At 38.9% G+C, this 17243-nt stretch overlaps 1 protein-coding gene across 2 annotated transcripts in view; it reads right to left on the bottom strand.

The window, feature by feature from the left end:
- Positions 1-13181, bottom strand: part of SYT14 (synaptotagmin 14) — a 197704-nt gene extending 184523 nt beyond the window's left edge. For both annotated transcript variants that reach the window (XM_070473882.1, XM_070473883.1), the window contains exons 1-2: positions 12846-13181; positions 1257-1304 (exon numbers count right to left, since the gene is read on the bottom strand). In XM_070473882.1, the coding sequence (XP_070329983.1) occupies positions 1257-1304; positions 12846-12858 (61 nt within the window). In that variant the 5' untranslated portion in view covers positions 12859-13181. The remainder of the gene's footprint in view (positions 1-1256; positions 1305-12845) is intronic.
- Positions 13182-17243: the final 4062 nt, after the last annotated feature.

Raw genomic sequence — 17243 nt, 5'->3', positions numbered from 1 at the left:
TATTTAAAATATTTTTAGTACATCTGGATTAACATGTTACGGGTGAAGACTAAAAATGTTTACACAGAGGAAGCAAACAAGGCTAATTTGTCCCCCTCTCCCCCATTTTAGATAAGAGGCGCAAGTCAACAGTGGTTATAGCACTGAAAACCACAATGCTAAATCTGAGGTTTCAGGGAGCTGACTTCAATTCTCTCCTTTATGGTACCAGATACACAGATATATTACACCTTAATAAAGGAAGAGGCTATTTTTAAATGAACAGCAATCAAAGCTAGTGACACATAGATAAGCTAGTGTGATTATGTCAAATTCACCTAAAAGAGATTTCAACCCTTTTATTCAACTTGAAAGAAGCTGAGGCTTTTCAGACCTGCGGAAGACTCCCTGACAGTACACTGACATTTCCCGGTATGCCAGTCATACCCATGTGCCACAAATACTGACAAGGCCTCAAGCCTCCTCAGGGTGAAATACGAAGGCGGGAAGCACTGCTACTTGGCCAGACTTGGGAGGGCCAACTCGGTTTTCAAGAAAGATGAAAGAAAAAGACAGTGCCCCAAATTTAAAAAGAGAAAAGACCAGTACATTTATGATGATTTCTCCTCTCCAGGCATACCTTCTCCTTTCGGCATACCCTTTCACAGATGTGATCGCTTTTGAGGGTGGGGACTCCCAAGGTTCTCCTGATTCTTTCCCATCTACCAAATACCTGACTCCTTGCCTCCCACCTAATAACTGAATTACCTTTCCTGGGGCCACCTCGTTCAACCACCCGGTTGTCAGGTGGCTCCTTATAAGGAAGCACAGACAGCTGTTGGTGCCAAAAGATGTTGTGGTCTTTGGACATGATCCCGATGGGAATCGCAACCAACTCCTCACATCACTCTGATGGGGCACAGTAATAGAACAGAAGTCAATGGGAGGTCAGCATGCACTCAGACTCCAGATTCTGAAAGGGAACAAAAATCAAACCCTCCATTCTGCGCCTCTTCACCACGTCTGACAACCAATAGGCAAGAAAGCGGGCTTTACCAGCCCATGAAAATGAAATAGAAAGTAACAACTCTCAATAACCACATAATAAGCAGTCTGCACTTTATGAAAGGTTAAGTCCACAATACAAATAAGTAATATTAATATTTATTACATTTTATACTTTCTAAGTCCCAATTATCTACCATTGTACTAAAATGCATCTTACACTATGAAGGGTTCACTTTGCATTTAAGTATCCATGCAGAGCACTGACTCACCTTTTCTAATACAAATAAGTTCATGCACTCCACAGGTTCTTTCTCCACCTGTTAAGAAAAATTTTTTCAGAAATTAAAAACAGGTCATGTCCTGGCTATTATAAACAGTGCTGCGATGAACACTGGGGTACACGTGTCTCTTTCAGATCTGGTTTCCTCAGTGTGTACACCCAGGAGTGGGATTGCTGGGTCATATGGCAGTTCTATTTCCAGTTTTTTAAGGAATCTCCACACTGTTCTCCACAGTGGCTGTACTAGTTTGCATTCCCACCAACAGTTTAAGAGGACTCTGTGGGAGAAGGCGAGGGTGGGATGATCTGAGAGAATAGCATTGAAACAAGTATACTGTCAAGGGTGAAACAGATCACCAGCCCAGGTTGGATGCATGAGACGGGTGCTCAGGGCTGGTGCACTGGGAAGACCCAGAGGGATGGGGTGGAGAGGGAGGCGGGAGTGGGGATCGGGATGGGGAACACATGTAAATCCATGGCTGATTCACGTCAATGTATGGCAAAAACCACTATAATATTGTAAAGTAATTAGCCTCCAACTAATAAAAATAAATGGAAAAAATAAAATAAAAACAGGTCATAACCTGAGTCTGACTGTTACAAAGAACTGCTGTAAATTAGCTTCTAGAAATGGGCTCAGAAAAACGTTTCCTAACTTTTCTCTTCAAACTTTACTATACAAATATGCTAACCTGATACATAGCACCTTCCTGAACCCATAAGCTAAGATCTTATAAAATCTTGGAATAAGGAAGGTTCATTCAAGTATATTATTTTAAATGGCAAGCTTCTCAAGAGCAGACATCATAGCACCACTTTCTAAACACCTCTTTACATGATCCAGAAGGAAACACTGCAAGGAAGGACCCACTTTTGTATCTGAGCCTTAATTTATACAGATAAGTTATTACGGAAGGGTCAATGCTATAAAGGCGATATTTATGTTTTACAACGTATATTCTGATTCTTTCTCCATTCTCCAGCTACCCACTCTTCTAAGTCTACAAGACAAATTTTATAAATAGCATGATGATAAAACAAATGTAACCAAAAAAATTACTTTATCTTATTATAAAAAAATTACATTTGTTATCATAAGAGTAGCATTATTTTTAAAAATAGGTATTTTAAAATAGGTATTTCCTTCACTCTGAAACATAGCACCACTGCCTTAAATGAATGTAAGCTGAATGAAATTCTGTAGTGTTCTATATATGCATAAATAACCTTACAATTATGCTGAAAATTATGTTTAAACTTTATATAATAAAAATGTTAAATGATTTCATCATCTTGGCTCACTACAGAAGCTTATTATAAACAGTTAAGTTATAAGAAACAGAACTATCTTACAGCCATAACATGAGAAATAAAAACTATGATATCCACTGAAAAAAGTAGGTCATTCAGGAAGCAAGCTAAAAAACTAGAAAACAGTATTTCTATCACTAAAGTAGGTTAGAGCTACATTCTAACTTGTCTGTAACAATGCCACTGCCTCTTTATTATCAACAATATAGACTAATCACTGGTTATCAGGAAGACAGATTTAGCAAGAAATGCTGAACATAAAGTTATGATAATAAACAAATTATTACTCAGCAAAACTTTGTATAAATACAGTGAGACTTTATCAAAGGGGATATTACCAATGAGTAATCACTGCTTAAGGGGCAAAATGAACTATACCTACAAAATATACTTTATACAAAATATACTTTATCTTTAAAAATGAGAAATTAGTCAAATGACTGCTGGAAGGGGAAGCTTTACCAAGTTATAAGAAGTAACTATTTTCAAGAAGTTTAGAAGAACCATGTCATACAACACAACTATAATATACATTGACACCATCACTGATATTTTCATAGGTTACTTAGAAATAGTCCTTATATAGTCATTAAGATCTATTGTCAAAAAGGTAACACTTCTAACTTAAAAGATACACACATAATTCACGAAACAGTCTTTCGTGCCTATAACTGAAACCAGACTTCCCGCATATGTAATATAGATTTGTTTGGTTTTACTATACACATCTAGTCTTCAACATAACTATATCATTTTGTACAAGGCTTAATATAACAATAAAAACTACTGTAGTCTAAGACTTTTCTCAAAACTGCAAATGACAATGAAAGCTAACTCAAAGAACTTTATAAATGAAAAGTTAAGTCAAATAACTACTGTATTTTAAATTTATAGAGTCAACCAATAATTACACTTGCCAAAGTATGCACAAAAATCACATAATTAGGAAAAGCAAGTAATACTGAGCTCTACTATTCCTGATATTTGTTCTGAAAATTCTAACCAACAAGTGAGATTTCACTGATGTGTAACTCAAAGGCAATCACTATTATTACTGAAATAAAAAGATAGGTAAATGCCAGACCAAAAAAGTAAAATTGAAGGAAAAAAACTTTCAAAGTACAAAAGAAAAGTTAAATAAACCTTATTACATTATCAAATACAAAAATCACTATTTTTTTAATCCCCAATCCTTCCTAAGGCCAGAAAGAGTATAAGGAAAAAAATATGCATTGCACAGGTTAAATGTATATTTTTAATGTACATGTTTGGGAATCAAAAGGTTTAAATAGTTCTTCCATCTGAGATATAGCAAACTGTGTACAAATGTTATACCTTTTAAAAATTTTTCTAAAAGCAAATCTGAAAAGTTACAAGAGAAATGTCAAATTTGTAAGCACTGGAGGCACATCTTGACTTAAATATGGAGATATGGAGGTAATCCAAAAGTGGTCTACTGATTTTTTAAGAGTATAAGGCACAAGAGAAATGATTATTGTCTTTAAAAATTTCAGCTTTCTAAGGTATAATTGATACATAAAATTTTAAGATATTTAAAGTGTATACCATTATGATAACCAACTACATATATCCAATATATAGGAGAATAATTATTTTTTATTTGTTTTTATTGAGATAAATGACCATACAACACTGTGTAAGTTTAAGGTAGACAATGTGCTGATCTGATACTCTACACGGTAAGATTTTCACTTTAGTGTGAGCTAATACCACTAACATGTCGCATGATTCTTTTTGTTTTGGGGGAAGGAACACTTAAGATCTAGTCTCTAAGCAACTTTGAAGTGTATATACATTACTGCCCTTGCTGAGTATTTGATCCCAGGACTTATTTATCAATAGGTTGTGAGCTGTACTTACCCAGTATTTCCCTATTTCCCCCACCTTCCTTCCCCTGGTACGCATCCTTCTACTCTCTGTTTTTATTTTATGAGTTCAGCTTGTTCAGAATCTACAAATAAATGTTATCATATACTTGTCTTTATCTGACTTGGCATAATGCCCTCAAGGTCCATTCATGTTGTCACAAATGGAAGGATTCCCTTCTTACGCAGAGCTAAATAATATTCCACTTTATATGTATAGATTTATGCATGTGTGTGTGTGTGTGTGTGTGTGTGTGTGTGTGTGTATTTACCTCAAACGTTCCTTTTCCATTCATCTACTGACAGACACAGAGGTTGTTTCCATATCTTGGTTATTATGAATAATGCTACAATAAACATGGCAGTGAACACATGTCTTTGATTCTCTGTTTTCACTTCCTTTGGATAATTATCCAGGAGTGGGACTGCTGGATCATATGGTAGGTCTATTTATAATTGTTTGAGGAAGCTCCACATTTTTTTCTGTAATCGCTGAACCAATTTGAAGGAATGATTATTTAATCAATTAGTCAATCTCTTTAGAAAGAGATGAGTTTACCACTAAAATGAATAGCCATCCCCAAAATGAATTCTTGCATAAATAGAATTTTTCACATGCCAAATTTATTTCAAAGACATAATAATAATAAAGACTTTAAAATCATAATAAAATCACTGGATATAAAAAGACTAAAACTTGAAAATAAATCTGTCTAGTTCATTATACATAAACAAACCAAGGCACTAAAGGTTAAATAATGTTGCTCAGGGTCACTAGTTAATTGTCAGAAAAAAGTAATTGGGATTCTAAGTTTAACAAAGTAAGAAAATAAACATTGATATTTCTTTATTTTTATGGAAAAAAAAAGAAAATTATGAAATTGTTTTCTAATCCTTTAAGGTAACTTAAGTAAAAATGAATTTCTCAAAACTGTTTTTGGAGATGATACTAGCATTGCTCTTGAAATGATCATCTCAGCAACATGGAAATGAGAAGTAGACAGAAAATGACAAGCTGAGTCGAAGTTACCACCTCTTCCCTCAGGCAAATGCATGTAAGAGCATAATATAAACTGGCATAATCCTCCACGATTGGGGTAAGTCAGGGTACGACAGGAATAGATGTGCGTGGGCTCACACACATGTGCTGTGTGGTGTGAATGTGTGCACGTGTGTGTCTGGATATGAATATGCACATATTTGAAAGTGCCTGGGAACCAGCAATTTGGGGAGGGGAGGAAGGGTTAGTTACTACAAAGTATGTAGTACTTTTCACATGTCTACATAAGGAAAATATGTAGTGATGTTATATTCCCATCAAAATGTGCTCAGGATACAAATTAAACCCAAAGATTTAGTTCCTTAAAAATGAATCTAGTCCTCTCTAAAACTGACTTTTATTTCTTCTACACATTTACATCGACCATTAGCCCAAATCACTACAATTTACAGGTTGTATTAAGTCAAAACACTACTGCAAAACTACTTTAGAAATATTTTAAATTCCATTTCATCTAAAGACTTCTCTCCAAGAAAACATGCATTAAAGTAACCACAGCCTTTTAATTAGTGTCTAGCTCACTTTAATAAACTGTGATAGCTATTTCTTCAGTAGATACCTATATTTTCATAATAGGCATGAAACTTTAAATATTTCTGATTAATGTTGCCAACTATTCCTAACCAATATAACCCATTTAGACTACAGTCACTAATTTCTAGACACTTTTTAGTTTCTCCCTAGTTAAGTCATTCAAGGAATAATACCAATTTTAGTCTCTGATTGAAAACAGTGTTGTTGAAAGATCACGGTTTGCACAGCATAGTAAACACAGTTTCTCTTTTAATCCATACAAGTTTCTATGAATTTTTTCAATAATTATTCTAAGAGGTATAAGATTTACCTTATAAAATTACTATTCACAAATGTAATCCATTTTCCCCTCTTTGACTACTTTTCATTCAGTTTTTCTGTTGTTGTTGTTAATTATGTTTTTGACTCTTTGAAGCTCATTAATATCATAAAACCTTGAATAGGTATACTTCACAAGAAGGTTTCTACTTAATTTAATTTTCTATTTAATGGAGAATACCTTTTTTTTCACTACTGTACCAGATCATTTTTTTAAAGCTACAAATACTCATTATTGCATTAGTAAGTTCAGAATATTGAAGATAATTTAATATTTCATTAAAATCCTCTATCTTTTGATGACTCATACTATTACTGTGAATATCAATTCTAATAACAGCCCTAAAATGTGAAAATAGGAAACTGAACTGAATACACATATGGATCATAGGAGTTTGTTTTTAAATAAATTCCTAATAACAGCTTGCTGTGTTGTCACTATCTCTTCTAAAAAATGGAAAATCAAGTGTTCCAACTTTTAGGTTTCTATTAAAATTTTACTATATATACAAACAAAATATGCAAATATTGGTCTTATTCAAAGCTTGGAATGTTTTTATTTATAGTAGTTTGATCAGTCTTATGCTATTCCTATATTAGGGATATTATATATATTATATTTTATATAAAATATATATTATATATTATATTATATATATATATATATAGGTATTAACAGGTGAGGATCTGGGCATGTTTTGGGAAAAACATGAAAGTCAGCTGAATGGAAATCAAATCCATGAAGACAATCTACTATAATACTACACACACGCTATGGACAAATATTATAATCATTTTAAATAAAGCAACCGTGCAAACACTATTACTCACCAAATTGTATAAATAAGCCAATATGTGATTCTGCAATGCCACGGAAAATAACAAAAAGCAAAATGCATCTTAATACAAATATTTCTCTAATGTTCCCTACTTTTTTTCTAATTTTGCTTAGTGAGTTAGAAAAAGAAACTAAAATAAACTGTAAATTATTCAAAAGTACTGTGTAGAGGTCTCTGAACAAATTTACCTAATATACAAACATGTCTTAAATCTCCATGAAATGTTAGAAATTTGATTCCTGCTGAAAGCCAAAGGATCTCTTCCAGGAACATCACTGCTTAAACTGACTGTAAATCTTCCAAACAACAGACTGTTCAATAAATTGCCTCACTTAGTCGCAGACTGATAGCAGAGACTTCCTAATTACATCACCCCCTGTACCCACTGTAACATCTCTCTAACAACAGCATGGGAAGCGGGAGAGTGATGTTCTCCCTCAAGACTAAGAATACAACATGCTTGCATTGTTTTTGTTTTTGTTTTAATTAGTTCTTCATTTTTATTTTTTTGACCGACCCCGTAGCATGTGGGATCCTAGTTTTCGGACCAGGGATCAAACCTTCACACCTGCATTGGAAGCACGGGGTCTTAACCACTGGACCACTAAGGGAAGTCCTGTATTGGGTAAATTCCACATTTCCAATGACTTCTGAAAGCCCAAATTATATCTTGGAAATCTTAAAGAGTCACAACAAATCTTTACAGGCATCTGAGTTGTATTAATGACTTAGAAAATAAATGCAAAAGTGTGTGATACACTGTAAAAGGCATTGTAAATAAAAAGTACCAACAGATTCTCTAATTTACCCTTCTTTCACAATTTTTTTTTTTAAAAAGCTACCCAGAGAGGTTAAGTAAAGTTATTATGTGTAGCAAGTTAACAATCAAGGTGAATATTTTTACTTCAGCAAAACATTCTGCAAGAAGTCTAATGATATTCCAATGGAACAGACAGAAAAATGTGGACTAGATGAAAAAGGGTGCAAGTCAGATCACTAAAGACTAGCTTTATCTTGAGGTTTTAAATCAGACTTGCCCTTTACAAAGATAACTAGCAATAGTTTGAAAAATGGATTGGAATGAGCCTTAAGACGGGAGATAACAAGACAAGGAAAAAAACTAATACAAGTCTCTTAATGAGAGAAAAGTGAATAAACTAAAATGTAAGCACTGAACATGGTAAGTTAATTTGAGATGCAGGCGTGGTAGGACTTAGTGATCAACAGGATGTGGAGAGTGAATTATAAAACAGAGTTGATTTCCAGCTTTCTAATTCAGACGTCTGGTTATTTAAAAATGCTACTCAGATGGTAAATTTGCATGGAGTGGGGAGTATGGAGGCTGGATTTGGTAGCTGTGAAGATAACTTTGGTTTAGGACATTTTCAATGTCCCAAGCTAAACATTTTGGATTGCTGTGGGACATCCAACATATATAGCCACTATGTGGAATTATATTAGGAAAACCATGTGTACTTTTAATTTAATAATAGTGAATTTTTATTTTATTGCTCCAGGAAGCAGAATCTAGGAAGGGGTAGATAGATAAGCTACTAAATGGCAGACATTTGGTCAAATACATCTGGGCAAGGGATGCAACCCTTTATGATAATCAAGAGAACTCTCAACAATTCAAGAAATACCTTGAGTACATACTATATTCAGGTTTTGTACAAAATTTAATGAATAAAAACCAAATAAATGTTATGCTCCAGGCATTTATGGTCAGACTGGGAAGACAAATTTACAAACAAAAGATTTCCACATGATTCAAAGGGTGGAATCACAGCAGTGTGTATGAGAATGAGGTTGAGAAAGGAAACAAGAGAACATTAGATCAGGGAGATAAAGAGAAGGCTGAGAAGTAAGTAATCAAGAGAGGAAGAAAAAACTTCAAAAAACAGGAAATAGTCAACAATGTCAGACTGACAGAGGCCAATGTTAGAAGAGTTAATATGTCAGATAACAATTACACATCTTGACAGATTAGGCTAGACCAAAGATTCCCAATCTGATATCTCCCACAAGACCTCTAGGGTGACAATAAGGCTCTATAAACCATTCTGAATATTTCAATATGCTTTTAAAAAAATTGTACCTTAACCTAAGATAGGGCTAACTTCTTCACCTCTGACTGGAATTATGTTAGTTTAGAGTGGTAACACCATCATCTTATATTTGTCTGAAGTACTGATTAGCAGATATCTGATTGATAAAGAGGAGGAAATAAATGATTAATTGGTATTGAAAAATAGGGGCTTTGAAAAAAATGAATAAATAAAAGTAACCGTTTGTACTTAAAAGTCTGAATTAAAGGGTTAAAATGTTGGGCCAGGGCTAATAAAGAGTACGCTTAACAGATACAAATAATTTCTTCTTTAAATCAAAACACTGGTTAGCTGGGCAAGCAACTGAAGTCACATGACTTGAAAGTAGTCCAGATAAAAGAGACTGTGATTCTCGTTGATTACAACTTCATCCTGAGCCAACATGAAGTTCCAAAATGGCTATTCTAATTAGCTACACTAATAAGATTATGCACAAGGAGTGATGTAACAGTTTTAACAAAACATCTGGAATGGAGTGGCACACTACCATATTTCAAACTTTAAAACATACAACGGCAAACCATCCAGAGGAAGAGTTAAATATTGTGTCTAGAAAAGAAAATGCTCAGGAGTTGTCTCAAAATGGTATAAGTGAGGTCAGGTATACAGAGAATAGGGAATTTTGGGTTTATTGCTCTAGAAAGCAGACCTAGGGTGAGTGGATTGAAGGAAGCTACTAACAGCAGATTTTTGGTTAAAACAAGCACCTTATGAACTGTAGGAATTATAGTTCCACATCGGCATAAATGTTCATTGGCATACGGGCTCAATGAACTCATTATCATTGAATATTTTTATACAAAGTAAGGATGATTCATCTCCTGGTGTTCACACTATATTGTAATTGCATGGTTAAAATTATCTGTCTCCCCCACTAGAATAAGTACTCCTTGAGGGAAGAAATGTGATTTTATTCATCTTTGTGGCCCCACAGGGTCCAGCACAGGATGCCAAGCACATCAACTGCTCTGTAAGTCTACAAAATAAACAGGTGAATGAAGACACTGAATATTTTAAGAACCACTTCTCTGGGAAATGGGATGAGATGCTCCTGTGGGCCCCTAAAATTCTAAGATGTTCCTAGTATAAGGTCCTCATCCAGAGCTCATTCTACCTCATGACACAGCATAGGGGGTGAGGGTACAATCAATCTGCTTTAGTATGTGATAGACAGCACACCTTATCTGACATCTTCATTTGAAATGCTAGTATTAATGATAGCTTCCTCGCCAAACTAGAAAAGACGTAACTCCTGACAGTTATATTATGAAGCTGTCAACAAATTATTAAGTATGAAAATATTAATTGAGAGTCTCTCAAGCACAAAAGAATCTCTACAACAGGAAAATTTGAAAAATCTTGTTCTTTAAACATAAAAGCAGTAGTAGGCAGAGCCTCGTGGCTCAGCTGGTAAAGAAGCCACGTGCGATGCAGGAGACCCCGGTTTGATTCCTGGGCCGGGAAGATCCAGTGGACACGGGACAGGCTGCCCACTCCAGTACTCTTGGGCTTCCCTGTGGCTCAGCTGGTAAAGAACCTGCCTGCAATGCAGACCTGGGTTCGATCCCTGGGTTGGGAAGATCCCCTGGAGAAGGGAAAGGCTCCCCACTCCAGTATTCTGTCCTGGAGAATTCCATGGACTGTACAGTCCATGCAGTTGCAAAGAGTTGGACACAACTGAGCAACCTTTACTTCACAGTAGGCAGAGCAAAATGCCTTCGCTGACATAAAAAAAGGAACTGATCACATTTAACAATGAGAGGGAGAAGGGAAGAATCAATGGAGAAAAGGGGGGAAACTGGAAATTTTTAAAGAAATTTTAAGTTACAGGATCATACATGGTTACTATCTTGCTAATTCTTCTACATCTTCTGTATAAGCCTTTTCGTCTTTACCAAGTCACAAGAAATTCTTCCACAACGCAGTTGGGGAAATAAAATATAGAACATAAATCAGTATACTCTCTTTCTTGATTTTTAACCTCTAGTAAATAGTAAGATAAAGTTTCAAAGTACTGCTCTGGAAAACAAGAATATCAAAGATTATTGGGAGATCTTATTCCCAGTGCTCTCCATCACTTTACCTAAATGGTGAGTGCAAGTCTCCTCAGTGGTGTCTGACTCTTTGCTACCCTATGGACTGTGGTCCCGCAGGCTCCTCTGTCCATGGGATTCTCCAGGCAAGAACACTGGAGTGGGCTGCCATTTCCTTCTCCAGGGGACCTTCCCCACCCAGGGATCAAACTTGTGTCTCCTGTGCCTCCTGCATTGGCAGGCAGATTCTTTAACATTCAGCCATCGGGGAAGCCCCTGAGCTAAAGCAGATACTTGAAACTGTCTGAATAGGTAATCAATCTCTTAAAATAAGTAAAATAAACATAAACACACAACTAAACCAACTTTGGATCAGGCAAAGCGGTATGCCTCGGGGTTGGCCACCAAGATGGGAAGTGCTTTCAAAAGTTGTAATTAAGAGAAACAAAAAATTTAGGCTAGGTCTGACATTGCTCTAGGTGCCTTACACATTTGTACAGATGCATACACATACACACAGGGAAATTTTACAAACCACTTTCATTGTTTGAAGTAAGGTAAGAGTGGGATAGGGACTCAAACATGCTGCAGACTTGCACATAAATCCTAGACGTATAATGTTAATCTTCACAATATTGTCCTTTAAAACAAAGCAAAATATAGACACTTCATGCCAGTTACATGTTTCTGTAAGGAAACTACACTTTAGTGCCAGCTATCTACCTTATCAAGGAACTTTAATTAAGCTATTTTTTGAAAATATGAGTATGGATGGCACCGTAACACTTAATAGACTGACATATATGCAGGATTTTAAGAGTGCATTTCTTGTAAAGATGTCTTTGCATCTCTTTCCTAGAGAAAAACCAGTTTTGAGTGTTAGGAGAGAAAAATACTTGAGAAGGAAATTACCCTCACTCCAAATTCCCTGGTCCCCTACAACAACAGCACACGGAAGGGGAATGGACCGACAGCGCAGTCCAGCATCTGCTCCAGAGTAGGGGCTGAGAAGGGTTAGGACTGGGAACAGCAAACTGGCCTCGCAGTTTGGGAGGAAGGGGAATATCGCGGGAGGGCGGCTTGCTGGGGCGAGGTCAATGAAAGGAGGGGTACACCCTGCGCTCCCGGGCTCCTCCAGCCCGTCCCTCCGGGTCTGCAGGGCCGCACCGGAGCCCCCCCTCCAACCTCCCAGACTCGGCGCCGCCGGGAGCAAGCAGCGGCCCCGGCGGCGCCGTACCTGTCGGCAGGAGCCGCTCGACTCCTCACGCCGGGCCGCGGGCCGAGGCCGACGGAACCGCCGAGACCAGGTATAGAGTCTGGCGGCGCCGCTCCGCCCACCAGCCTCCCGGGACGCGGTCCGGGACCCTCGAGCCTGCACAGCCGCTCGGGGCCCCATCGGCGCCGCGGCCTCCCGGGCACCCCCGAGCTCCAGCTACCTGGGCGCCCGCCCTCCCGCCCTCCGCCCCAACCGCGGACGGCCTCCACTTACCTTCAATCGCCATGATGCGCTCGCCCTGGACCGCACCAAGTGCGCGGCCGGGGGCGGCGAGCGGGGCGCGCGGGCGGAGGACGCGCCGGGGCGGCCGGCGCGCGGGGCGGGGCGGGGCCGGGCCCGCAGGCGCGGGGCTGCGCGGCCGGGAGGGGCGAGGCGCGGGCGGGGCGGAGGAGGGGCCCGGGCGCCGCGGGCGCGCCGAGGAAATGGACGCTTCCCGGGCCGCCCCGCCGCCGCCGCCGCCGCCGCCGGCACGTGACGCGCCCCGCCGCCGCCCCGCCGCCCCCGCAGCGTCTGGCGCCGGGGTTCGGACCAGGAGCGGGGTGCGGAGGGCCCCCGGGAGTCCCGCACCCGAGACCAACGCCGGGGCCTCTCGGCGGCAGGAGCCCGGCGCCGAGATGTCCGCTCCCCGCTGGCGGGCGGCAGCCGGAGTCGACCGAGGGGCGCGCGAGGGCTGCTGTCAGCACCATGGACAGGTCTCAGCTGGCCTCCGGCCTCCGGGATCCCCAGCCACCCGGTGATGACTCCCTGAGATCTGGTCATCCGAAAGCCTGCTTGTTTGGGTTTTGCTTTGCCTGCATCAGTCAAATACTCGCCTCAGATCTCCGCTGAGGGTGAGAGACAGCTAGCTGGCAGAGAAAGGGATCCTGAGGACAGCCGCTTCTGTCTCCCTCTCCCAGTCTCTCTCTCACACCCACACACTCACACACCAACACACGTGTTAGCGTGCACTTCGCCCCTTAGGTTCCTGATCAACCTGATCAGTTCTTGCCATCAACCTCAGCTTGGGTTTTCCCCTGGGAAGTATGCCTCGGCATTTGTCTCTGCACACTTGAGGTCACAACAAAAGTAGAGGTAAGACAGACGTTGTGACAAAGGGCCTGAAAAAGCAAGTCACGTGCAAGTTCTTTAAACCGGCAACCCCATGGGCATTATGAACACAGGTTACTGTTGACCACAGAACAGCTGGTAGATTAATTTGGACCTGAGGTACTTGAACCACTCAACATTCACCCAACTTTCATCTTCATTTGGTACTTTGAGGATCTGGACGAGGAAGAGCTTAAACGACATTGAAGCACAGAGAGTTGGTGATTCTCCTCACAGAAAAATGCTAACTCCTAATGCAAAAGAGCTATACTGGGGACTGATATAAAGAAAATTTTGCACTTATGTAATTGAGATTGGACTGTAAATCTAGAGCAGAAATTGTCTTTCATTACATTTGTGTGATCTCTTCCTCAGTCACAGTTTATGTTCAGTAAACATTCATTTTTTTACCATTTTGCTTAGTCCAGTGAATATTTATCAAACTAGCATTATGCTAAAAGTTAGCTACAAGAAAGTCTTGTTACTGACGGATCAAACAAAATGCTCTTCTACCAGTAAATACTAAAATGTCTATATTTTAGGAAAGATTTGTGTGTGTGTGTGTGTTTACCATAGGTATCTGTGAGATTCAGATAAAATATGTATACTGCTCAAGTTATTTTCTCCAGATAGCTTCCCTTAAAACAGTCTTGAATTCCAAGGTACTGGTTTGAACTAGAAACCACAGTTCTGGATTTGTGGTTTCTGGCTGGCTCTGAGTAATCCAATTGCTCAGTCTTTTTAAGAATTTCATATTGAAAGCCAGAAAAAAAAAATCATTATTTCATTACCACTACACAAGTTAATAATATATATGGATCCAAGTTGTGTGAGCTCCCATAACTCAGGTTAATATCACAGTTTCTCAGAAAATTAATTTGTGTGTTGTGGTGAATGTGAGCTTCAAATGTGTCAAATCTGGGAATTTAGGCCAAGGCTACTCAACATTGATGGCATTTCCCCTCAGATTAGAATGCATAATTAATTCTCCTCACCAACGTTGCCTTTTTTTTTCTTAAGTGCTCTACAAATATGAGTTGGGACATTTTTGTCATTACTGCTGGACAATATCGTATGACTGAACTTTCCAGTGTCTCATGTGGCTTCTTTTCTATGTCATTTTATTCATTTATGTTTGGCTGCGCTGGTCCACACTGCCGTGCAGGCTTTCTCTAGTTGCAGTAAGCGGGGCCCACTCCCTGGCGGCAGTGCCTGGGCTTCTCTTGTCGCGCGTGGGCTCCAGGCTGTGTGAGCTTCAGCAGTTGTGCCTCACGTGCCCAGCAGGTGCAGCTCCCCGGCTCCAGAGCACAGGCTCAATCGTTGTGACACGTGAGCTAGTTGCTCGGCAGCATGTGGGATCCTCCCCAGACTGTGGATCAAACCCATGTCTCTCACATTGGCAGGCAGATTCCTTACCACCGAACCACCAGGGAAGCCCTCATATGCTGTCCGACTTTGCTTAGCAGCCACTTGGAACTGAGCTTTAACTTCTTAGATAACTCCTACAGTATGCCACGGTTTGATACATTTAATTTGGGGAATGTCAATTATTTATAATTTAAATATTTCTAATTTTATCCATCACACATCTTACCCAATGACAAGACATTTTTCTAATTTTGACCATATGCTTCTAAGTAGTCTCTAGTGTATACACCTTTACATTGTAGGGGATGTTTTAAAAATGCTCATTTTAAATTCTTCATTCTTCCTTATTAATGAATTATTTGAAGAATAGTTTCCAAACATGTAGTGCAAGCAATTACCCAATTTCCTATCATGTGTTGTGGAGAGACACTTGGGGCTGAGATGGGAAAAGTAACTCCTTTTGACTAGGAAATGGAAATATGTTTTTGGTATTTTAAGCTTCCACTCAATATTTCATGCACATGATTTAAGATGATAGTTTGTCTTATGGGAGGCCACAATGCTTAATTATCCAGTGGTATGGCTGAAACATCAGTAGATGAAAGCATGAAGGTGAATCATGTAGAAAGAACACCTCAAAGAGGAAATGAAAGGTAATTGTACCTATATTAGTTAAGGCGTTTTCATGTGCCAACAAAACAATCTACCACTGTTAATAAAAATACTATCTTGATGGAGAGTATGTTCCAAGCTACAAAAGTTCCCAATGTACTTCTAAGAACCAAATGATTTTTCAAGGTGGAAACTTCCTTTATTTAAGCTATCCAACTGAAAAAAATCAAAGCCATTAAAAGAATGGAAAAAATATATCTAGTAATATATTTTATTCTAGTATATATAATTAAATAGATGCTTAATTCTAGTATTATGTATTACCTATATAAAAATGGAGTCTTAACAAATACCTATACCAAAATTATATTTTGGAAAATTTAATGTGTTAATTATGTTGTCCAGGAATTTTGAGTGTTTGAGTAAGAGAGATACTTTTGAACTTTAAGTTTTATTAGCAGTTGCAATTATCTGAGAGGATGTAGCTGGATATAAGGATCTAATGAAAATCTAGTTAAAACCATTAATATTGCATTTCTTTCATGAATCATAATGTTGTGGAAACAACTATAATATTAGTTATTTACCCTGACAACTTTTCCAGTGAGAGCAACTCAACTTGAAGTAGCTTAAGTAAAATAGAAAGCTAATTACAAAGATGTAAGCATAGAAATAAAGCTGGGCCTCAGCTTCAGCAATCTTGGGAACCTAAATGCTAACACTATATTTTCTGCTTCTTACCTCTAACTGTTCTACAAGCTCATTTTTTGCTTGCTCACCACAGGCTAACTTTTTCCCAATGATGGAAAACATAACCCCCGAGAAATCCCAGGCTTTATAGATTCTGCCAAATTTCTAGGTCCCAACTCCATAAATCCCAAAAAAGGTAGAGTGTCACTAACTCTACTTAAATAAGGTAAACTATCCCAGTTGGCTTGAAACTCAACATTAAAAAGCTAAGAACATGGCATCCAGTCCCATCACTTCATGGCAGATAGAAGGGGAAAGTGGAAGCAGTGGCAGATTTTCTTTTGGGGGACCCCAAATCACTGCAGATGGTGACTGCAGCCATAAAATCAAATGATGCTTGCTCCTTGGAAGAAAAGCTATGACCAACCTAGACAGCATATTGAAAAGCAGAGACATTACTTTGCCAACAAAGGTCCATATAGTCAAAGCTATGGTTTTTCCAGTAGTCATGTGTGGATGTGAGAGTTGGACCATAAAGAAAGCTGAGCACCAAAAAATTGTTGCTTTTGAACTGCAGTGTTGGAGAAGACTCTTGAGAGTCCCTTGGATGCAAGGAGATCCAACCAGTCAATCCTGAAGGAAACCAGTCCTGAATATTCATTGGAAAGACTGATGCTGAAGCTGAAACTCCAATACTTTGGCCATCGATGTGAAGAACTGTCTCACTGGAAAAGACCCTGATGCTGAGAAAGATTGAAAGCAGAAGGAGAAGGGGACAAGAGAGGATGAGATGGTTGGATGACATCACTGACTCGATGGACATGAGTTTGAACAAGCTCTGGGAGCTGGTGATGG

Source organism: Odocoileus virginianus, chromosome 11 (genome assembly GCF_023699985.2).
Source record: "Odocoileus virginianus isolate 20LAN1187 ecotype Illinois chromosome 11, Ovbor_1.2, whole genome shotgun sequence".
Lineage (NCBI taxonomy): Eukaryota > Metazoa > Chordata > Mammalia > Artiodactyla > Cervidae > Odocoileus > Odocoileus virginianus.
This window is presented reverse-complemented; position numbering and strand designations above follow the sequence as displayed.